Source organism: Canariomyces notabilis (assembly GCF_033297395.1).
Source record: "Canariomyces notabilis strain CBS 508.74 unplaced genomic scaffold N656scaffold_14, whole genome shotgun sequence".
Taxonomy (NCBI): Eukaryota; Fungi; Ascomycota; class Sordariomycetes; order Sordariales; family Chaetomiaceae; genus Canariomyces; species Canariomyces notabilis.
Window position 1 is genome coordinate 328,584 of NW_027041836.1, and position 21,253 is coordinate 349,836.

The window sequence follows — 21,253 nt, forward strand, 5'->3', positions numbered from 1 at the left end:
AGGGCCCGCAGAATCGGACCATTCTACATCCTCCTGCGATTGCAGAGTAGGTTATGTTAGGGTATACAGCCATAACATTACGCCCCAATTCACCTTCAAGTCAGGTAGCCGTGCCCTTCATTGTGGACATGCTGACTGTGCTCCTTTACCACCAGGCACCGACTAATAGTTGGTAAAGCAGCTAGCAACCAAGATTTATTCCGAGCACGACGAATGGCAAGGCTGGTTGGAGCAATGAACGGTGTCTAGAGCTTGGAACATGCAGATTTAGTATGCACCTTTTATATTAACGAGGGGAGGTCTAGACGTCTGGAAGGCGAGAAGGTGGAGATAAGGCGATAAAGGGGGGGGTCGAAGCCGCTTGGATATACGACTTGGCTCACGGATGTCTTGCGCATAACCTGCAGGACTCACCTTTACCACGGAGAGAACCAGTCAACTGCCAGTAATCGCAGGCGTGCATGTCACATGCCTCTGGGCATTGCAGCTGTCACCAATTACCAAGCAAGTTTGCAACAGGAGGGACTCTGCCTCGCTTCCACTACCAACCGGGTCTCTCCACTGTTCTGTACTAGATGTTTTGATTCGAGCTCCGGATGGTCTGGAATCTGTTGGACTTGCTCGGGAGGATGAAGGAATTTGGGAATGGTGGGCGGGAGTGACCTCCAATGCATGTATCTTGGAAATGCTGAACCAGCAATAGGCCTTTTCTGAAGTTGAGAACCGTAAGTTTTCCGGGCCGACACCCGAGTTCCTTCTCCCTGTGTTCTGGTGCTCCTACAGTCGTACTGGCAGCGGTTGTCTCATGCTCACTGGCTGCCCATTTCCAACAGATCTATCGTGATAGCTTATTCCTTGACGCGCCTGGTGGGCAATCATGCGAGGTGACGGTAGGTCCATGGACGAAATGTGATGTACTGCAAGTGATTAGTAGCTTGGATGCTCGAAGTGGGCAGCCATCGGTTGCTGACGGGGCTTGAAGGAAGTTCTTGGGGAATAGTTAGAGGGGGAATCGGTATCAACAAAACACGAGAGGGATGCCCATCGTTCGGGCGTCGTTCCATTGCTGCTGAGCTAGGGTACCTATTCACGGTTCTTAGATATGACACCTACCCAAGGATGCGTCAACAGCTCCATGGTGGAAGGCCTTTCCACCGGATGGATTTTCATCAACGCCCGCAGGAAAGAGATGTAATCGTTCTTACGATCCTCACTCAGACCTCGCATGAACCCTTCCGAGTCCAGGGGCGGTACATCGCGTACCCGGGGGCCCCGTGGCATTCCGTTCTCGTCAAATATGCTTCGAACAATCTCTTGATTGCCTTTCTCCAGCAACTCCTTGGGGAAAGGGCCAAAGTGGTACGCAATCTGTGCGAGGTGCTCTCTGAGTTCGTAATGGCCATCAGGCGGGACTCTCCCATCGAACATGCGTACTGCACGATAGAGCTCAAGATGCAGAGCCCCCAGGTTCCACAAGTCAACCGTCTTGCCCCAAGGGGCCTCGATTAAAACCTCGGGCGCCCGGAGGGCGACAGGTTGAATGCGCTCGGTCAGGTGTTGTGTCGCCCAGCTCGATACTCCCCAGTCACCAAGAGCAATCTCGAGCAAAGTAAGATTGTCACCGTCCTTGAAATAATATTCCTGAAAAGACGTTGACGGAACTGGATTATACCTCTTCTTTGTCCTATCCTGTTGTGGAATAGGAACTTTGGCGAGATATTCTGATTCGATGAGACTCCTGTCTCGAAATTTGACAAAGATGTTGTCTGGTTTGATATCTAGACAATCTTCAGCATCAATCAAATATTGTTATTCGCCCAAGAGGATGAGAAGCCTTACCAGTATGGATGACATTGTGCTCATGGGCATAGTCAAGAGCCGCTAAAAGCTGGGCGGTAAACCTGCGCATGATGGGGTATGGAATCATGCACTCTTTGAACCAGCCGCCAAAACTCGCCAAGGTTTCTCCCATGAGCTCAAACACAAGGCAGACGTGTGTTCCGTTTGGTCCTTGGTGCTCAAAGTCGTCGACAAGATGGCAAATAAACTTGTAGCCCCATTGGCCACGATCTCCGTTCCGGAGATGGGTGAGGATCTCCCTCTCAAATATTGGCTTGTCGTCGCTATAGCACTCTGCTCTGAGGGCTTTGAGAGCCAAGTACTTGTGCTCATCGTCGTCCCTGCATCGTTGAAATAAGGGTCATTAGACAGTAGAACGTCCGAGAGGGCCTCCGACGGTGTTCAACTTACGGTTTAGTCAGGTCCCTGACAAGCCAGACTGTCGAGTAGACACCGTAGCCAATCTTGTTTAGAATTCTGTACTTGTCCGCGTACACATCACCAATGTAAACAGGATGAAGTCCACCTGGCCGATACGCGTCTCTACCCTCTTCGATGTCGTCGGCTAAGGCCTCCGGAAGATCCTGATGGGACATAGCGCGATCAAACTTATCTCCATTCTCGGTATGTGCCATGTTAATGGGGGCTGGTGAGCGTACGGTATGCACTGGCGATGGCGGATATGGGAGTTGGCAGCGACGTTGAGCGACTTCAGGAGTTGAGCTACATAAACGCGGATGAGTTTATGTTCGCGGGCTGTTGACACTGAATTGGGTGCCGAATAAAGTTTTAAATTTTCCGACTGTACTGTTACTTATAGTATCGCATCTTAGAAGTGAGAGCAACACTGTGCACCATTCGATTTCCTTTTCGTGAATTGGGAGGTTCAGATTTTAAAGTTCAAGACAATGGGAAGTAAGAGGGACAGGGCTTGAATCACAAATAACCCTAACCCGTGGATGCTTAGGTACCAACGTCGACAGAGCATGATGCATACGACCACATGGCGTTGGAAAGAAAACATTCCAAAGTTGCAAGTAGAGCGGCAGAAACCAACAGTTTAACAGTTCGGTCATCAGCGCCAGACGTGGAAGTGGTATGCTTAGGTCCAGTACCGGGTTGTAATTGCTTGAGAGGACTGTATAAGTGAAGTGCTCCTTCCTACTTTCACCCCCCTTGGTAGTACCATAGTGAAGTAGGCAAGCGGTAGTAATATACCTAGTCTCCTTCCACACCCTCTTCCGACTCTCCCCAAGGTGCCCAGTTCGATTCAAACCTCAGCCAAAGCCACCGTGTGATCGTATACCAAGATTGCAAGTTTGTGTCGATATTATATCGACAAAGTCAAGTAAGACGGCACTTCGGTGATCAGCGAAACATAACGAACTTAACCCTTGGCACGGACAGTAATTGCCGCTGCCATAACCCCTATATACACCCTTGAGCCCCAAAGCAGCAGCTGTTACAGGATGGCTCAATGTACGAGACAGACCCTCCCTTTCCCATGCTGGTCACTAACCAGAGTAGAGCATATTGGTGTTTCCCCCTTTTGAACAATTCCATCGAGCAGCATCAACAGCATCTGCAGCAAGCATCTGCAGCAAGCATCAGAAAAGAGGCTCCCAGTTCGATTGCACCAATGTAGCACGACGTCAACCACAAGCCTGAGCATTCAGCCTGCTATACCGCCAAGAAGAGGATGGGAAAGCCAAGTTCCACGTCACCGAGCATGTTCCGGTGTTGACGCACCGAGATTGGGAGAGAACAAGAGGCTCCCGCGAGTCCAGCCGCAGAGCCAGACGTCGAGCTAGGCCGCGCTAGCGGCGCAACCGCTACCGGTCCTAGTAGTTTTGGGAGGTTCCAACTCGAGATATTCCGAGACACTGGACTCGAAAGACAGCACATATGCGAACATCTGCAAGATCGCTTCGACATAGGGCAGCTTAAGCAGTCAGTCTGCTATGGAAGCCGGTACGTGCCGCTACCATCGTGAGGCATGGGCGTGAACGAGGCATAGAGTGTGGACACTGGGGTTTTGACATTTGGCTTGACTCGAGGCAGTCTGGCAAGCGACCGGCGCAGGATTGTATGTACGGAAAGGACACTCTATCATTACCTTTGCCCGGTGGTGTATCAGCGATAACAGCTAGGTAAAGCACATGTCCCGTATCGTCATTCCTTCCTCTCCAACTCCCCCTTCCTCTCCAACTCCGCTGCGAGCTCCATATTGTAGAACACAATCCTCTTGCGAAAATACTGCTCCCCAGTCGCAGAGCTTAACATAGGTATCAAAAGTCATTTGCCTTGGACAGTCACTTCGCCTTGGGCTTGGTTATCTTTTGACTGGGTGCCTGGGGAAGAGACGTTCTCTTAGGTTAGTCAAAGTTCCTTTGTTCCTGTTCTCGCTCGGATCTCCTCTTTTGACAAGGGCTTCTTATTGTTGGAATGGAACAAAGAAGATTGTGAGGAGGAACAAAGAAAAGGGGAGCAGTGACAGGGATGAGAGACAGCACGAAACAGCATCTCAGAAGCCTCATGATTAACCTGCCCTCTTTTCACCAATCTACAACTACTGTGTAATGTAGAGATACTAGGCAAAACTTGAAGTTATGAACGAACCTTAACGTACCCCGCTGCTTTTGTTCTTGGTCTGGCCCTGGTTCTTCCCATCATTATTCCCACTTCCCCTTGTCTCGTCGGGTCTTTGGTCCGCATGGGACTTGCCGAATCCCGACGTGTCGTATCCTGATCGGGGCATGGCGGCCAGCCAAAGGCGGGAAGCGACCAGAGGTTTGTGGTTCGGCAGGGGTCAGGCTGTGGGCTTGTCCGCGGCTATGTTCCCTCAGAAGGTATTGCAACGCACACGGCGTGGTTGGGAAGACTGGGCCAGTACTAGGCAAATATATCACGGTTTCGAGGATAGGCTGACGACTGCAGAGGATTTTGGGAGCTCCAAAGTCGAGGAAATCGATCTCAGGGGTTGATGTTGGATGGTTGCCACGGACAATTTGAGCCACGAGACATGGTCTTGTGCCAGCAATATATACATAACATCACCCTCGCCTGTCAGGTCTTCCTCATAACTCAGCTGGCAAAGATGAGTAACATCCCCAGCATAGTTTCGTGGCTGACCCCTCGTTCCCCTTGACGTCCACAACAATGACAGCTCCAGTCGCTCCTCCACTCCATTCACGGCCTTCCTTCCGGCTTATACCGCTGCTTTGAGAGGTTCCTGAATGTATTTTGTCTATGATCTGTCTCTTTGGAGAGTATGGATTCTCAAAAGCTGAAAGGAACTCCACGTTTCATTGACCCCCTGAGCGTTGCGGGCTGCTCACGGCTGGGTGAGAGGAACCTCACGCAGCGGGACGACCCGAAGAATGGCTTTGTTCCTGCAGCCACCCACTTGAATGCTCTAACTTGTGGCGGACGGCGACGTCACGGCTCTGAGTTCCGGGGCATAGCGGGAACCGAAGGCGAAGTATCCAGGGCAGCGCGTAGCTTTGCGCCGGCTCAAAGCAAACTCTTGACAAACAATGTTTCCCTCTCGGCAGGATCGAGACAGTTGGATGCAGCAGCTAGCATAAAAGCGTCAGCAAGCGGAGCGCTGCCACATGCCAGGCATCGCCTCTACAGCTTAAGGTACCTTTCATCTTGGGTACCTAAAGGTCTGCTTTGACATCTTGTCTTCCATGGCGCACTCTCCCGGGTATCATGTGCCACAACGAAAACCACCCACCTACACACCGAACTAAGCGACAACAGCCACCTCCCCGTTTGACCTCCCCTTTCTCTTTCCTCCTTCCCTGCTCTTATTCGACCCCTTCTTTGAGCTCTCCTTCCCCTTCTGCTTCCCCTGAGCGTCATATTTCCCCTTGCCCTTCTTATCCTTGCCTTCCTCCTCCGTCTTCTGCTTCGGCACAGGCATAGCCGCGACCCTCTCCCCCTCAGGATCGGTCTCCTTCGCCCAACGTACCCAATCATGCCGCCGGTGGCACCACAGATCGCCCTTCCAACTCCGCCAGACGTTCCTCCCCAGCCATGTCGCTCTTAAGTCCTTCTCGCGCCCTTCCAACTGCGCCATGATGTTCTCCTTCAGGTAAAAGGGCACCACGGCCACACCCTCGCCTTTCGACGGAGCCGAGATGATGGCGTTGACGATGCCGTTTCCGTGCTGTGACGTGGCAAGCTCGCATATGTTTGGCAGCAAGGCCGATACAAGTAGCTTGTGGAAATGGGGCACCTCCGGCGGGACGGAGAGGGATTTGGCGAGGATTGTTGATGTCGGGGCGGATGAGGTGCCCATGCGGAGGAGTTGTTCCGGTGAGAGAGAAAGGAGAGAATTCTGGATGGCTTTGGACGTCGCGCCGGGAATTCCGAGGAGGGTAGTTACAACCTGGCTGCCGTGGGAAAGGAGAGCTGCCTTGTTCTTCGCATCGGGCTGCTGAAACTTCTTCTCCTTGCTCTCTTGTGGCTCAGGTTCGTCAAGGAGGCAGAGCTTGGGGACGAGATGCTTCCAGTTGCCGCCACAGGCAGCCGTGAGGGCCTGCAGGAGGGATCCAAGCTCCGGAGTCGCGTTGCGCACGCTGCACCGCTCAAAGAAGGTCTTGATGACATTGAGCCGGCCTTTCTCCACGAACGACGGGATTTCGGGGAGCGATTTTTCCACTGCTGCGACAAGGTCCTCCTTGCTCAACCGGTTGAGCACCCTAATGGCGGGATATGAGGCAATGTCGTTCCGGAGTAGACTCTGGATCCGCGGGCCGAATATGCTTGCATGAAGACCCTTGAACACCTTGCCTGGGCAGTGGGTGATTAGAGTCTCAAGCAGCCGCGAACCGATGGGATCGTAGAGCATGCCATTGACAAATTCACAAGCCTGCGACTTCTCATCGCCGAAAGAAGCCGGCGCGCCAGGAACAAGCTTCTCTAGGAGAGTCGGCTCGCTGGCTTGCACCTCCGCGTCTTTGTCCTCACTCTTCTTTGCTTTACCCCCTTTTGATTTCGCTGCCACCGAGAGCTCCAAATCAAGCAAAAGTTGCAGCGTAGGATTGCCAGTTGGATGCTTGGCCAGCACCCGCAGCGCCGTCGCATCCATGCCCGCCGTAGAGTCGGCAATGATCTTTTGTACCGCGGTCGTAAACGACGAGGGCACTGCCCTGGTCTGCGAGCTGAGCTCGCTCGCCATGGCAGAGGCGCCTTCTACCGTAACATACTCTTTGCTCTTGCCCTGCAGCAGCGACTTTGTCCCGGCTTGGTCAAGCGGCCTCCCGGACAAGACAAGCAGCAGCACTCTAAGAGCATGCGACCCGTACCGATCCGACAGCAGATACGAAAGGTGCTCTTCCAGCTCATCCAGAGTCAGCAGGAATAAATCCTCCATCGACGTCTTCATTGCCTCGGTGACCTCCTCTTCTTCCTCTTCCCCGCCTTCCCCCATGGTCATGTCCCCATCTTTATTCCCGTTCTCCCCCCCACCGCTCAGCTCCTCGGTTACGACCGGCGCGCTCAACAAGAACAGCTTCTCACAGCAGTGCCCCGCAAACCTGTGGGTAACCAAGCTCATGAAGTGTCCGGCAAAGGCGCCAAAAAGCCTCTTCTTCTGTCGCGTATTCGAAAGCAAGATCAGCCGTTCCATCAAGCGGGAACAACTCTGGCTGCTGGCAAGCTTGAGCTCTTTTCCCCTCGCCTCGAGGTAGACATTTTGCAAAAAGATATGGCGATCTTCGGGGGAGGGGAAATCGTTCAACTCGAGCATCTCGTCGGCGTGCCGGAAGTACTCTTGCTCCTGATCCGCGAGCATGCCGAAGAATTCGCGCTCAAAGGTCTGCCCGCTACCGCCGCCGCGGCGGTTACTTTGGCCGTTGATGCCGTCATCGTCGACATCAAAAGGGATGTAATCAGCATTCGGGTCGTAGCTATCGAGACCGTTGGCTGCTTCGTTGCCGCCACCGTCGTCGTTACGGCGCTGGCGTTTGGCGTCCCGTTCTCCCTCGTCGGCGCGCTCCCGCTCTCTTTTCTTTGCACGCTTTTCGTCTCGAATTAGCTGCCGCTTAGATTTCCTGTTCTTGCCCATGATGGTATCTTAGCGCCGTGGGTAGGTAATCAGTGGTCACTTTTGCGCGGGAGGTTGAGACTTGAGAGCCGTTGGTGGAAAAAAAGAAGTCTGTCCCCATCCATGAAAATCCTTATCTTATCGTTCTACAAAAGTCAGCCCTAACCCTTCTCACATTGCACGCAACGGTACTGGTTCTTTAGGCCGGGTACAGTACCTTAAGGCAAGCGGCTAGAATACATACCTATGTAGCTTGAGTTCTGAAGAATCTCGAATGCTTGATATGCTGAGGATCTAACTAGGTAGGCAGGAAAATGTCTGCAGGAAACTACAAGTCTTCCCTCTGCGTTTCCTAGCTCACCATGTCCCAGCCAAGCAATCCATTACCATTTTCCTATGCGCTTAGCCGCTCAACTTCAACCCTTTGAATATGCTCGCCGGAAGGTGTCGCCAAAAGCGGCGCGCCTAACGATGACAAGCCAACGCATGCGCCTTCAGTCTGTCCGCTCTCTTAAAGTCCTTCCCAATGTTGGCGCAGCCATCGTGCTGGCAGACATGCGGCGTCGACCCGCCGTGCTCGTACTCACGATGGCGCTCGAGGTCTCTCTTCCTACCGAAAGGTTCACGGCGGGGGCAACCTTCTTCAGGACACACCAAGGGATTGGTGTGGATATTTCTGATATGCCGCTGAAGCTCTGCGTGCGTCTTGAACCTAGCCTTGGAAGGCTTGGACCGGGTTGGACAAGCAGGCTCTTGACACGAGTACCCAAACCTCACGAGAGGACTTGGGCGTTGAAAAGTGCAGTGTTGTGCAGTGGCACAGCTTTTCATATATACATGAGAGCATCAGCATCGTAAAAAAAAAAAACTCACCCAGTCCCCGAATAGCGGGGATCAGGCAATTGTGGGGCAGGCGCCCTGCCAGGCTGCATCTGGGCGTGGGGAACCGTGCCCATATCCCGGGCAGCGGGATCATTGGTGGGAACCTGTTCGGATGGGTCGGGCCCTGCTCCTTTGGCTTCCAGGACACCCAAGGCGCTCTCAACGGGTACCTGGTCGACAGCATTTTCGTGGCGAAAATAGGCTTCGAAATCGAAGAAATATTCCATGTCGCTGTCTGCCATCTCATCAACAACGCCTGGATCCTGACGAGAAGACATTGTGATTGGGGGGTTTGCGTCGTGCAATGATATGCTGATTCTCAAAGATAGAGAAAGCAAGATGTGCAAGCCTCAGCGATGGCGCGACTGAATATAGCAGACTCAGAGTTATGCTATAAAGTCAGGAGGAAAAGGCATGGAAGGGAGAAATTCCAGATAAAATTGGGAGGTGTGGCGACGAAGGGCCGAAGGGGGTGACTTACACGGGAATCAATAATCAACAAGTTCGGTTCTGGGCTCCCTTGCGCCCACTCTACATAGTAGGTATGTTACACAGGGCGCATGCTACACAGGCCGCATGTTACAGAGGGCGCATGCTACCCAGGGCGCACATTACACAAGGCGCAGGTCACATAGGGCGCAGGTCACACAGGGCGCATGCCACGCAGAGCACAGGAAAGGGGCATGATGCCTACCTACTCTTTGGCTGGAGCGGCAGTGCCAAGGAAGTCGGCCGTTGAATCGATACAGCAGAGGGAGTCAGGTCGACTTCCGCATCACTGGAACCTAAATCTGCAGGATCTCAGCCATGCTATAGGAATTATCGCCACTCAATGAGCTAGGACTCTCGAAGTGACTAGGTATAGAGACGCCCAATGCCATAATATGTTGACATGAGACGGTAGACCACAGGAGGCCTACAGTATCATCTGCCTCTCCCCTCTTTGCCCTCCTCAAGCAAACCAACCTTCCAACCAAAACATCCAAACCCACTTCAACGGCCAATACCATGCTCCAAACGATCCAACGCGGAATCCAGCCCAGTTCCTACCTACATGGTCGCGTTCCTAACCACCCCATCCGCACACTTTACAAGCAAAGGAGGCTTGTCCTCTGGACTCCGGCCATTCCGATATTGCCACAGCCGGCTTAGCTCTTTAACCTTGACTCTCACGTTCACAACCTCCCCTCTCTCCTTCTTGTTTGCCCCCTTCAGAGGAAACCCCCTTTCACTGACGGGACTGGTCCCGAGAACTTTCACTTTCCCATCATCCTCCTCATCATCATCAGTCCCTTCGCCCCGGTCATCACCCCGTCGAGATCCATACTCCCCATCGACCCCACCAAGCAAGACCTCACTCTCCATAAACTCATTTCCCCCCTCTTCACAGCCCCACGGTACCCCTGTCGCCTCGTCCCTGAGCAGCTTTCCTGTCTGCCGGTCCTTCCGCAGGGGAAACATGCCGTCCAGATAATGCTGCACCATCTGATGTCCTCCCCTGACACTGGTCCGCACAAAGACCCGTCCCATGAACCGCGGGATCATGTTGGATGAGGGCGGCGCTGTGGCAAAGCGCAGGACTCCCCATAACGCGACGAAATCCGTCGTATGTGCATAGTGCTCGATATGTCCGATGGCGCGGCCCGAAAGGCCGGACGGATGGGAAGCAGTTGTCGAGCTCGCGAAAGCAGGGATGGCGGCATTGCTATGGCCTGGCTGAGCTGCCTCGGAGTTGGAAGAAAGCCTATTAGGTGTGGTTGAGCTGGTGGTAAAATCGTGATGGTCTTGATGAACCTGATGAGCCATGGGCTTATGTGCTGGTGCTTGACTGGTGGCATCGATGGACGCGGCAAGCGGGTTCAGTTTTGCCTGGTTCTGGGAGTAGAGGTGGCGGTGCGGGTTATTGAAATGGTTGGCAGCGTTGCCGAACGTGTATACTTCGAGCTTGGAAAGAAGGTCTTGCGGAAGCTCCTGGAGGAGCCAATCGAGAATCAAGCTCCCTTGTATACCTCCCTGTGAATGCAGAATGAATATGACCTTGGAGTATTGAGGGTTGTACAGCTTCTTTTTGATGATGCTGTAGCAGACTCGGACGTCCGTGGTCGCGTAGCCCAGGTTGCGCTGAATGAGGCATTCGATGACATCGAACAGAATACCGGCACTGGGAAACGGTAAGTTTGGACCAACACCTTGAGCGGTTGACCATGAAGAGAAGTCTCACGTTTTATTGTGGATGCCAACGATCGGCCGTTTGAAGGTGACAGCCAGTCGGTTGAGGTTGCTTCTCATCCAATGTTCTCTTGTTGCGGTTAGTCTGCGTCCCCGTAATAGCAGCTCTGAGGGCGCTATATACCCAGCGGCTACACCATTAATGTAAATCCACTGCTCGTGAGCATGTTTTGGCAAAGCCGGTGCATATTTCTCGTCCGACTCGTACTCAACTCGGTCACCATTCAGGAGGCAAGTGAGTGATCGATTTAGCAACATGAATAGGGCGACGGCTGCCACGGCGGTCCAAACTGGAAGCATGACAAGAAAGGGAAGGGCTACGATGAAGCCGAGTTGCAAGATGACCAGCACAGCATGAATTGCCACGGCGTAGACGTTTTCGGATGTGAAAGAAAGCTCGCTCAACTCGCCCGAGTCGGCAGGGGATAGCGGCCACAAGACGGAGGGGATAGCCCAAAAGAACTTGAAGAAGTAGTAGACGTCGTATGCCATGAGCCTCCATGGCATGTCTGTGTAGCTGTAGTTGACGGCCGACTTGTCGCCAATTTGCGACCCGAAAAACTCAGTGTGGTTGTTGCTCGAGCCGGCTTTCCTTGGCCGTGATGCCTCCATGGCAGCCATGGTAGAAATGATACAGTTGAAACTGCTAGTAGTGTCATTGCTCGGGTTTCGATCGGTGGTTGATTAAAAGCCCTATCGGAGCCTGAAGGGCGCATGGACAGGTCAGTGGTCAATGGTCAGCTGTAAGCCACGGCTGAGTCCGGCTTGGCATGTGACCCCTGCGATCAACAACAATAAGTTTGGAACTGGCGGTGTGCCGCAACCGTCAGCTTCAAGGTGACACAAGGCTGCATTGAAAATTTGAAGACTGAAATCGACTTGCCTGTTTGCGGAAAAGCAACCTTAACAATCCGAGTAATACTTTTCCCACGAGAACCAATCAAAAGCGGCATCAAACGGCCGTTTCTGTCCCTGAGGCGGCTGGGGGACAGTGTCTGAAGCATCTTCGACGTCCTGCAGTGGTTTGTTTCTGGTCCCCGAAGAGAAACTGTCCGGCACTGATTCAGGAATCCAACTGAGGAACCTGTCAATGTCGATATCATCAAGAGAGATATCATGGACAGGCTCGCTGTAGCCTTCTCCGGAACCTCTTTCACAATGGAGGCTTTCCATGGAGCTGTCGCCAATCTTATCGGCCTCAGTCCTCTCCGGCCATGGGTTGCTTGCCCGGAGGCCAATATGGCCGCTGCCGGGCAATCTCGTTGCTTGCTCGACATGCCTTCGGGCAAGGGCCGTAAAGACTTCGGCGGTGCGTTTCAGACGTGATGCTACTTGGTGTAGTAGGGTCAACCGCGACCTCAATTTGGCGAAGTACGCGGGAATTGAGAGCAGAAGTTGTAGGTCGCCTTGAACTTCTGGGTCCTTTGGATTGTTCACAACATGGCCAAAGAGAACAAGGAATGGCGTAAAGGGGTAGTATAGGAGCTGCCTGATGTTCCATGGAAAGTTAGCCTCAAAGACGTCAAGCGAATGAAAATACCGAAGGCCACGATACCATATAATACCGTTGTATATCGGATCCCAGGAAGACATGATGTCGTGCAGAATGTCGATTGCTTGCCTTGCCCACGATATGCGGGCCATGCTGTATGTAGGCAGATTTTTGGTGAGAACGATGCGTGAGTGGAGATAACGAAATGTCAGTGTATGTCCAAACATCCGCTTCTCGGCGGCTCCTGGTTCTCCAAGAAGACCGTTTTCGCTTGCGAGTCCTTGAAAGAAGTTCTATAGAATGATTAGATATTGCCAGACATCCTACTGTTGAGAATGAACCAGTACCTTTTTTGTCTCACTGTACCAAGTATCGAGCATATCCATCAAGACCTCTAGCTCCTCATAGTCCTGATTCATGACCATACAATCGATGATCTCACCAATGAGCTGTGACATCTCGGTGTTGCGAAGGAATAGATAAGCACCAAAAGCCGAGCGGGTATAGTCTGTTCCGCCGCGAAAGCTCTCATCTAAAAGAGGGGTATATCGAGCTAGGAATTCGAAGCTTGGCAGCTCAACTTCGCGATAGAAATGAGTCGGTAGCAGCGTAGGGCGCCCGAAGGCCAGCACGCAGGCTTTCTCACAGTTGAAAATAGCCCAGAATAAGGCCAACTGGCGCTGTCGGCTCACCTCGTCGAGTTCCGGTCCTGGCTTATGGAGTGTGAGGGCTTGCGCCTGGAGACACAGGTTGGAAGCCAACATCCACGAGATATTCGGGGAAGCAGAAAATTCTTCGCCGTGGAAAGCAAGGAGCATCAAGGCCTGAAGATTGGTCCGCGACGGCAGAAGGAATAAGGAAGCGTTTTGTAAGGCTAACCTCACGTTCCATCGAAACATACTTGCGAGACCATCGTCAGGTTTCCAACCCGAGATTGTGAGGAGGCTGTAATTGACTAGGACTACCCAGCCCGCCGGCGCCTCCGATGGTCGAAAGATGACTCGGTTGAGAACATCCTCAGAAGGAGGCTCGAAAAACTGGCGATAAGCCTCAAGGAGCGACCGGAATTCTCGTAACTTATTAGTAGGGGGCCGAGGGCTAGTTTTTGAGGGATACATACTGGCCATAATCTCGTAGCCCGACTCGCTGTCTGGCACAAGGTAGCTCTTAGAATCATTTTCGATAGGCACTTCAAGTAATGTGTCGATCCGAAACGAGGTAAATGCCTCGCTCAAATCCTTCAAGTTCTTGACGGCCAGGCCATACTCAGGCGGGGACAACACTTGAGAAAGGGTGGCGCCTAGATGATGCGCTTCGTTCAATGAGGAGATGTGTGACGGTACGGAGCTCCGCTTGTTGCCACCTCGCGCAGCCCCCAGATGCGTCGAGGACACTTTGATGTCTCCCTCAGAACCAGCGGTTGCGGGTTTGGTTTGTTCAAGCTCTGGCTTCTGAACATCTCCAATTTTTGAAGCAGCTAACAAGCTGTTCACGGCATTCGTGAGCTTCTCTAAGCTTGCCTCAATCCGATCGAGCCGTTCTGGCAATGAACTGGCGCCGGCCCCCTGGGCATCACGAGCTTGAGAATCGGTGCTTTTCTAGCATTAGTGTTAAGCTGTATCCAGTGTAGCTGTGGTGAACTTGCTTTGGTTCGAGTCTGGGAAGAGTGGGCTGGAGATACTGCCGTGAGTAGTGACATGGTCCTGGCCAAGGCTTGCAGGCAGCACATTTGGGGAGCTCCCGGGAGCATCTCCATCGCAGCAGGTTAGAACATGCGGCGCCGCTTGAACGAGAGCTCAATGGGCGATGTTTGCTCACTTGATCTTTTTCCCCTTGCAGAAGTCGCACTGTTGAGCATCAAATTTGGTGTCAGGAAGGTGAACGCCGAGAGTATGCTCATGTCCATGGAAGGCGCTGATTCCTCACCGCAAACCGGGCAAGTGGAATGGTCTCTTTTCGAGCGTCCATCCCGGTGTCTGCTTGTAAATCCACAACGGTCGCCCTAAGTAAACATTGAATAAAGGCAAGACACAAAGAGTCATGGATTCCGCTTCAACGTCTTGCAATGGCCCACGTCTTGCGGTTGTCTGGCGTCGAATGCCCCAGCTGAATCGTGTACCTTGGGTTCTTAATAATTAAACAACTGCTATGTACCGGGGTGCATGTGGGTCCTGAGCCTTTTGCTTGGCTCGACCTTATCGATAGATTCGATACCGAAGACGTTCCTCATGAGACAGCACGCATAATTTTTTGCACAGCGCTCCCGACATCGTCAACTACCAATGTGGGTTTCAAGTTTCTAGTCCCGACAACATCTCCAAGGCGGTCCATCCACCCCTTACCCTGCCTGTCGACCCAAGCCGACCGCAGCCCTGCCGAGACTGCCCCGACGACATCAAACGGGTTGGAAGACACCAACCACACGTCGCCTGGCCTTTCGGCTTTCCCAACCTCTCTGAGCAAGTGCTCGTATGTTCTCTTATCCGGCTTAAACGCTTGCACATCCTCAACGCTTAGAAGCCCTTTAAACACGGAGGCGCACGGGCCCAAATCCGGGGACGTCTTTACAGACGCCGAGATCATTTGTCGGGTCCCGTTAGAAAAGACGTAGGCCTCGACTGAAGGAGAGTCTTCGATAGTCTTCAGGGCAGCTGGAACCTCATGGAAGACGTGCAGTGCATCGTACGCCCTCATCAACTTGTCCGCGTCGTCGGCTGACAGCATCAACCCCGACTCGGCGACGGCGTGTTGCAGCGATCCCCGAGTGATTTCGCTGAATGAGCGGTATATTCCTGGAGGATGTGATTAGCCCGACAGCCTACCGGCGGAAAAGGCCAGAGACGTGTGGAAGCCCATCGGCGCAATATTACCCATGCTGTTGATGCGCCATGTGTATTCAAGCTGATAGCACCGCCAGAGCGCCGCCACAGACTTGGCCGCTTCATCGCCAAACAACTTGGCCAGCTCGCCGGCGATTGACTCAGTAGACAGGAGAGTCCCGTACAGGTCAAACGCAATGATAGTTTTGGTGGCCATGTTCAATCACTGCTGACCGAGTGAGTCACCTGAAGACCGGAGGGCTTGTGTTTGATATGGCAAGGCCTGCCAAGAAGCCTAGACCAGGATCCGAGCGAACCGGGCTGTCATGAAGTCATGGAGCTTGAACCCGGGGCGGACTCGGTGGAGTTTATTCGCATGCGGGGAACGTGCCTGGGTGGACATCGATGTGGGGATCGGCGATGCCCTTTGGGACCCGCAATGTGGTCCCTTCCGGTATAATACCCGTGATATCATCACCATCTACCCCAAGGTACCCGTAGTTTCGTTCAGCATAAAGGCATTGTAGATTCACTAATCAGCACCCAATAGCAGAGACCAACCGTCTGACCATGGGGGACGACATTCCGGAGGAACTCTCATCCAATTACGAACAATTTCGTGACATCCTCTCCTCAGTCCTGATCGAGAAGATCACAACCCCAACCAACAAACCCAAACCAAAGCGACGCTCCAAAAAATCTACCATCAACGCTTCTCCCCCAACACCTCCTTCCACGTCCCCACAAGCAGACGCTGCCGACGATCTGGCCGACTTCATAAGCTACATCGCAACCACCACGTTCCTCTCCCTGCCCCTCGACCTCCAATCCCTGACCTACACAACCTGGACAGACACCCCCTCCCTGCAATCCCTCTACAGCCCCCTACCGCTACCCAACTCGACCGTCTCGGCCATCCTGCAATGCCTTGACCCGTCCGTGCCGGACTCCCTTGCCGCATACGGCATCACATCCCCGCCTTCCTCCCTCCAGGGGCTGACAACCACCGAGTTCTTCGCGCCCATACTGTCTGGGTATATCGGGGCGCTGACCACGCCGCCGCCGCCTCCCTCCTCGACGCGGGGCAAGGTCTCGGCGTGCGAAATCTGCGGGCGCGACTGGATCAACCTGACATACCACCACCTGATCCCTCGCATGGTGCACGACAAGGTGGTGAAGCGCGGGTGGCACCGGCCGGAGGACCTGCAAAACGTTGCTTGGCTGTGCGGGGCGTGCCACCGGTTCGTGCATCGCTTTGCGGGCCATGAGGTGCTGGCGAGGGAATATTATACCGTGGAGCGGTTGCTGCAGGCGGAGGAGGTGCAGAGGTTCGCCGAGTGGGTTGGGCGGTTGAGGTGGAAAGGCCGGTAGAAGTAAGGGGACTGGGTGGAAGGATGGAATCCAGGGAGCTGAAGATAAGGTGGGACGGAGCAATGTTGGGAAGATTATCACATAAGACATTACCTCCATATGGGTCAATATCCGGATTGGCAACTCCAAACTCCATGCGCAAACGTGCTATTTCCCCGGCAGAAGCGCCTCCCGATCCTCATCCTCTGCCTTTCCATGGGCATATCGTCCTTCATCCCCGACAGCTTCTTCTATGGGCGAAACAAGATCCGCCCTCGCGTCCGCAGTCCCGATGTCCTCCTCCCCTGCCTCCTCAACGCGCCAGCTGTGCGCTCTGTGCACCTCTGCAGCCACCTTGCCGTGGTGCGCAGACACCCTGCCACTGGCCACGACCACGGTACCTGAGCGGCCCACCGCCGCGACGGGGTTGCTGTTGCTGCCCGCGACGATGCCGTCGCCGCCCCAACCGAACTCGTTACTAATGGCCCGGTCAATCTGCGTCCTGAGCGACGCGGCGGAGGGGGATCGGTAGGCCAGGTCTGCCTGCGTCTGGGACCAGCGGGTCTGCGAGGGGTAGACGGAATCGTACTCGCGGTTGTAGAACTGGGTCGAGACGCGTTGAACCGAGTGAGAGACGCTGTGCTTGTGGCCCAGTTCCAGCTCGACTCCTCCCGCTCTACCCCCACCGTCTGGATGCGGTTTTGTGCTGGCGGCGGTGAGGTGGTAGTCTTCGTATTTGAGCAGGCGGCGGTAGGTGACCAAGGCGTAGATGAATGTCACAATGGTCGACGCGCTAGAAGGGGGATTTGATTAGAGAGAGATAGGGGCTGGGAGGTAAGGACGCGTACAGTAGCCCACAATCAAGCGACAGGCCAATGGTCGAGTAGTGGCCGTCCATGCCTTGGAGATAGGCGACAATGTCGAGGGCGAGCACGGCCAAGGCGAGGGTGAGCTTGATGATGTGGGTACATATCATGAAGAAGGGCGTTAGCCTTTCTGTTGCCTTGCGGGCAATTTCAAGAATGTTGAGAACGAGCGATATGAGGTTGAAGCCGACGTTGGTAGCTTCCCAACTATGGGTCTGGATTAGTGACGGACAGCTCAATGGATATGGGACTTTGGTAGGAAGCACATACACGACCTCGACCATAGGGATCTGGCCCATCTTCTGACTGTCCTTGTAATGCTCAAATGTCTCGGCCAGGCGATAGGCAAAGACGGCCATCAGGCACAGCAGCACCGCGACCTGAAAGGTCCAGAGCGGAACCAAAATAGTCTTTCGCCATCTCGCGCGCGTATACAGCACATGGTCGAGATCGATGGGCATTGTTCCGGATTGTCCACGTCGGTGTCCAGCTCATTCCGATAGCCAGTTCCACCGCGCTAGACAGTCAGGCTAGGACCCTCGTGGGGGCGACAGCAGCTCAGTATTGTAGTAGTTAAGGTTGTGGTGGGAGCGAGGATCTGGCGGCACCCGGGGGCTGCAGTCGCGCGGAAGCGCCGGGGATCGCGAATATTAAATCATATCCCCAGAGAAGCGGGCAAGGTAGGGAATAGCGCCATGTTGAGCTTCGACCAACGGATGACCGGGGCATTGTTCAGCCCTTCCCAAGATGGCGGTGCCCAACCCATCGAGGCCATCGAGGTGGAAACGGGCATCCAAAGTGGAACGAGCCGTGCTTTGTTGGTTGGTTGGTTTCTTTGTCCAGGGTGGGGATCGTGCTCCTTGGGGCTGTGGGCTGAAAACTATAGCATTCTCAGCCCCCAAGCTAAAGTCAACTTGGGAGTTAGCGTCCGCTGTGTGGGGTATATAGCTCTGCGCTAGCCGTGCTGGAGTGCGGTATGGTAAGGAAATGGTAGAACATACTCCGCATCTGCTTTGGTTACCTCTGCGACTGGTATCTTAAGACCTCTCCTGCTTCACTTCCAAGGTGCGGTGGTGATAGCAGAAGGAAGAAATCGTAGGATCCCTTCCAGTATTCACAGGGCACAGTTAGGTACTTGTACCTTAGAATGGCCCCAACACTTTAACTTTACTCGTTCCTGCAGAGGTAATATCTTGGCACTCAGCCACCTATCTTAACCCCAGCTTTCCACTTAGCGCAATGCTCCGTGGTGCTGTACAATACCATATAAGGAATACATTAGATACATGTAGGGTATGTAGGTGTTGTACAATACAATCAACCTGGATCCCGCATTACTTACCTTAGATGGGAGTTCTATGCCTTGGAATGGAAGCAACAGACACCGAAATAATGGTATTACCGAACTTGGAAGGGCGTGATTCGGGTTTCAAGACCTGCAGTCATGACTGGTAAGTTAGGGATACAGGGCACGCATTCTACCTTCAAATCAGGAAGCAGGTCTAGATAATGGAACGGATGCTGGCCTCAATTGCCCCGACACCAGTCGTGGACGAAAATAAATTTATGTTTTAAAAGGTTTCCACTCTCGAACGAAGAATCCGCCGACACCCAGCCTTCCTAGGCTCACCCGACCCTATTCGACTCAAACATGAGCATCGTGGCTCGCCGCAGTCTAAGATATCAATCCAACCCCACAAGCTGCCCAGGCTACCAGTCTAGTAGGGCCTTCGACACATGCTGAATATATACGGGTGCGAATTGAGATGGCGGTTCGTTCTCGTCCAGTCCGAGCTTGACATGGCGTTTGGTGTGTCTAGATGAGCCGCAGTTGACTTAGATCCCCTTGGTACGGGCGTCTTGATGGACATTGGCGGCATTAAAAGGGACAACAGCCCCATCTTGGCTGCTCATGGCGGGAACAGAGACGTCCATGCTCACAATATTCTGACGTTTGATTGGGGCTGCAAAGGTAACGGGTCAGCAACGAGCACTCTTCACTAAGCCCTTCGATATGTCGCTCACCGCTTCGCTCCACGGCGGGATAAGCAAAAGCCACAGCGATGAGGGCAAAGATGGTCGCAACGGTGAACTTCATGTTGACTGATTAACTGGCGTATTGCTTTGAGGAAGCGATCTCAGAATTAACCAAACAGAGGTGTCGGCCGGCGACGAGTGGAATTGGAACTGAACAGATGGGACGGAAAAGACAAGAAAGATCGAGTCAAGAAACGAATGGGATGGTGGACTAGGAAGAGCAAAAAGGTCGGATGGGCGGGTCGGGGAGCATTGACTATTTGTATTGCCCAGGCGAAATACTTGGTGATCAGGATCTGCAGCGCTTGATGGACAATATGCGTTTCAGATGGGACGAGCCAACAAGGAAACACATGTTTACTGCCCAGCCTTGGTTCAGAGCCGCCAAGCGCGGTACGGGAACGTAAGAACAGGCTTCAAAACCCCAGCCTTGGTATGTTCACTCCTTTCCAGGTTGCTTAGCCTGGAAAGAGACCTGGGAACGAGGGCGAGACGCTGTGTCAGCTCGGGGCTTTGCATCTGAGACGGACAAGCGCGCCGCCTTGGGATTTCCAAGTCCTCGAAGCCTCACAGCGGTACCACAGTTACCCCATGGAGTTCTCTAGCGCCGCCCCGCGGGATGCTACATTTCGATACAGATGGCAGCGGCTGTTGTTAAGGTTGTTGTCCATGTCACCGTTGCCTTGGGAGGCAAGACGCTAAAACGAGCTTATTGAACATCGAAGCAAGCATCGGATGGGGAGAACTTTGGATGGAGAAGGCCTAGAGTGGCCGATGAGTGGGGCGCAAGCAGAACCAAGCTTTCGGCAACAGGGGCGTGAAACCGACTCCGTCCGTCACAAGCAGAGAGCCGCGGTGGGGGCTAATCGGGAAACGCAAATCCCGGCCTTAGCCGTTAGAGATTTGGAAAGGAGAGCAGTTCTCCGTGTCGCAGCATCCTCCTGTTGCGTTAAGGAAGCCCTGTCTATGAGGTAGCACAGATGTGGTGACGACAGCAGGGTAGTTGTACAGTACAAGTACCTTACCTACACGGGTAAAGACAGCGATTCGCCAAAACATCCAGAAGCAACTTGAAACGCGGATAGAGCTCCGTTTTTACTCACCTATATACCTACGTTAACAAAATGTCCACGACTGTCCTCGGTCACCCCAGATACTACCAGAATCAACGGTCTTGAGCTTCAGGTAATTTATTTAAGTTGAGGCACCGAGGCCGATTTAATTGTAGGTCAGCAGTAAACCTTAGTACTTCGTAGTTTCCGTTGGTATGGTTGTGTTGCGATCAGCCGAATCGACGCAAAATCCCTTCACGGACTTGAAGAGTCGGATGCTTGAATCTTGAAGGGCACTTTGGTGCTCTTGGGTATGTCTGTACAGTAGCTTATCCATCCCGACTGCCTTTGTGTGACCCTCTGCGACCACTCATGCGCTGTACCGGTATACCTACCTAAGGTAGCTAGAAGTTTTGGATAAAGTACTAAGTACTCGGTCAATCGACAGAGAGTCGGAGACTGGACGTCTAAAGGCATTTCCACTGTATGGACTATCCTGGATTTTTCCTGTCCACGTGTTTGGTGATGTTGATGGTTACCATAGCGCCCCTCCCTACTCCTGGAAAATGATCTTGGGGACTGATTTCCGAGCGCTAGGGTGATCTTCGCTACAAAATGCTCACAAGACCCAT

General features: G+C 53.3%; 9 protein-coding genes across 9 annotated transcripts; 1 reads left to right on the plus strand and 8 right to left on the minus strand.

Annotated features, from left to right (window-relative positions):
* Positions 1-1,083: 1,083 nt before the first annotated feature.
* On the minus strand, positions 1,084-2,435 carry N656DRAFT_790244 (CMGC protein kinase; the record flags this gene model as incomplete). Its single annotated transcript, XM_064816864.1, has 3 exons — positions 1,084-1,778; positions 1,840-2,180; positions 2,251-2,435. 3 exons carry the CDS (start codon positions 2,433-2,435, stop codon positions 1,084-1,086), a joined length of 1,221 nt encoding a protein of 406 aa, XP_064669176.1.
* A 3,112-nt stretch (positions 2,436-5,547) lies between these two features.
* On the minus strand, positions 5,548-8,151 carry N656DRAFT_143243 (ARM repeat-containing protein). The gene is made up of 2 exons (XM_064808630.1): positions 8,139-8,151; positions 5,548-8,040 (listed from the first exon to the last, which is right to left on the minus strand). Exon 2 carries the CDS (start codon positions 7,913-7,915, stop codon positions 5,591-5,593), a length of 2,325 nt encoding a protein of 774 aa, XP_064669177.1. The 5' UTR covers positions 7,916-8,040; positions 8,139-8,151; the 3' UTR covers positions 5,548-5,590.
* A 208-nt stretch (positions 8,152-8,359) lies between these two features.
* Positions 8,360-9,054, minus strand: N656DRAFT_798987 (uncharacterized protein; the record flags this gene model as incomplete). Its single annotated transcript, XM_064817824.1, has 2 exons — positions 8,360-8,504; positions 8,768-9,054. The coding sequence occupies 2 exons, from the start codon at positions 9,052-9,054 to the stop codon at positions 8,360-8,362; spliced, it is 432 nt and encodes a 143-aa protein (XP_064669178.1).
* Positions 9,055-9,670: 616 nt separating this feature from the next.
* Positions 9,671-11,912, minus strand: N656DRAFT_143355 (uncharacterized protein). The gene is made up of 3 exons (XM_064808631.1): positions 11,889-11,912; positions 10,998-11,811; positions 9,671-10,937 (listed from the first exon to the last, which is right to left on the minus strand). The coding sequence occupies exons 2-3, from the start codon at positions 11,624-11,626 to the stop codon at positions 9,827-9,829; spliced, it is 1,740 nt and encodes a 579-aa protein (XP_064669179.1). The 5' UTR covers positions 11,627-11,811; positions 11,889-11,912; the 3' UTR covers positions 9,671-9,826.
* Positions 11,729-14,594, minus strand: N656DRAFT_143026 (uncharacterized protein). Its single transcript, XM_064808627.1, has 8 exons — positions 14,424-14,594; positions 14,316-14,344; positions 14,143-14,247; positions 13,618-14,090; positions 12,845-13,566; positions 12,561-12,790; positions 11,889-12,494; positions 11,729-11,811 (listed from the first exon to the last, which is right to left on the minus strand). Exons 1-7 carry the CDS (start codon positions 14,463-14,465, stop codon positions 11,909-11,911), a joined length of 2,187 nt encoding a protein of 728 aa, XP_064669180.1. The 5' UTR covers positions 14,466-14,594; the 3' UTR covers positions 11,729-11,811; positions 11,889-11,908.
* On the minus strand, positions 14,595-15,709 carry N656DRAFT_143138 (haloacid dehalogenase). Its single transcript, XM_064808629.1, has 2 exons — positions 15,368-15,709; positions 14,595-15,289 (listed from the first exon to the last, which is right to left on the minus strand). The coding sequence occupies exons 1-2, from the start codon at positions 15,531-15,533 to the stop codon at positions 14,724-14,726; spliced, it is 732 nt and encodes a 243-aa protein (XP_064669181.1). The 5' UTR covers positions 15,534-15,709; the 3' UTR covers positions 14,595-14,723.
* A 177-nt stretch (positions 15,710-15,886) lies between these two features.
* On the plus strand, positions 15,887-16,687 carry N656DRAFT_790265 (uncharacterized protein; the record flags this gene model as incomplete). Its single annotated transcript, XM_064816870.1, has 1 exon — positions 15,887-16,687. One exon carries the CDS (start codon positions 15,887-15,889, stop codon positions 16,685-16,687), a length of 801 nt encoding a protein of 266 aa, XP_064669182.1.
* A 641-nt stretch (positions 16,688-17,328) lies between these two features.
* N656DRAFT_143135 (uncharacterized protein) lies at positions 17,329-18,136 on the minus strand. The gene is made up of 2 exons (XM_064808628.1): positions 17,803-18,136; positions 17,329-17,739 (listed from the first exon to the last, which is right to left on the minus strand). The coding sequence occupies exons 1-2, from the start codon at positions 17,991-17,993 to the stop codon at positions 17,460-17,462; spliced, it is 471 nt and encodes a 156-aa protein (XP_064669183.1). The 5' UTR covers positions 17,994-18,136; the 3' UTR covers positions 17,329-17,459.
* Positions 18,137-19,368: 1,232 nt separating this feature from the next.
* Positions 19,369-19,630, minus strand: N656DRAFT_798992 (uncharacterized protein; the record flags this gene model as incomplete). Its single annotated transcript, XM_064817825.1, has 2 exons — positions 19,369-19,496; positions 19,558-19,630. 2 exons carry the CDS (start codon positions 19,628-19,630, stop codon positions 19,369-19,371), a joined length of 201 nt encoding a protein of 66 aa, XP_064669184.1.
* Positions 19,631-21,253: the final 1,623 nt, after the last annotated feature.

Bases quoted from the DNA above. Each gene is read 5' to 3' on its own strand.
- N656DRAFT_143243 (XM_064808630.1), bottom strand. From the start codon at position 7,915: ATGGGCAAGAACAGGAAATCTAAGCGGCAGCTAATTCGAGACGAAAAG.
- N656DRAFT_143026 (XM_064808627.1), bottom strand. From the start codon at position 14,465: ATGGACGCTCGAAAAGAGACCATTCCACTTGCCCGGTTTGCG. The intron at 14,248-14,315 runs GTGAGCAAACAT...GCTGCGATGGAG, and splicing joins TGCAAGGGGAAAAAGATCAA to ATGCTCCCGGGAGCTCCCCA. The intron at 12,495-12,560 runs GTATCGTGGCCT...ATGGAACATCAG, and splicing joins ATATACAACGGTATTATATG to GCAGCTCCTATACTACCCCT.
- N656DRAFT_143355 (XM_064808631.1), bottom strand. From the start codon at position 11,626: ATGGCTGCCATGGAGGCATCACGGCCAAGGAAAGCCGGCTCGAGCAAC. The intron at 10,938-10,997 runs GTGAGACTTCTC...ACCGTTTCCCAG, and splicing joins GTTGGCATCCACAATAAAAC to TGCCGGTATTCTGTTCGATG.
- N656DRAFT_143135 (XM_064808628.1), bottom strand. From the start codon at position 17,993: ATGCCCATCGATCTCGACCATGTGCTGTATACGCGCGCGAGATGGCGA. The intron at 17,740-17,802 runs GTATGTGCTTCC...CCAGACCCATAG, and splicing joins ATCCCTATGGTCGAGGTCGT to TTGGGAAGCTACCAACGTCG.
- N656DRAFT_143138 (XM_064808629.1), bottom strand. From the start codon at position 15,533: ATGGCCACCAAAACTATCATTGCGTTTGACCTGTACGGGACTCTCCTG. The intron at 15,290-15,367 runs GTAATATTGCGC...CACATCCTCCAG, and splicing joins ATGGCGCATCAACAGCATGG to GAATATACCGCTCATTCAGC.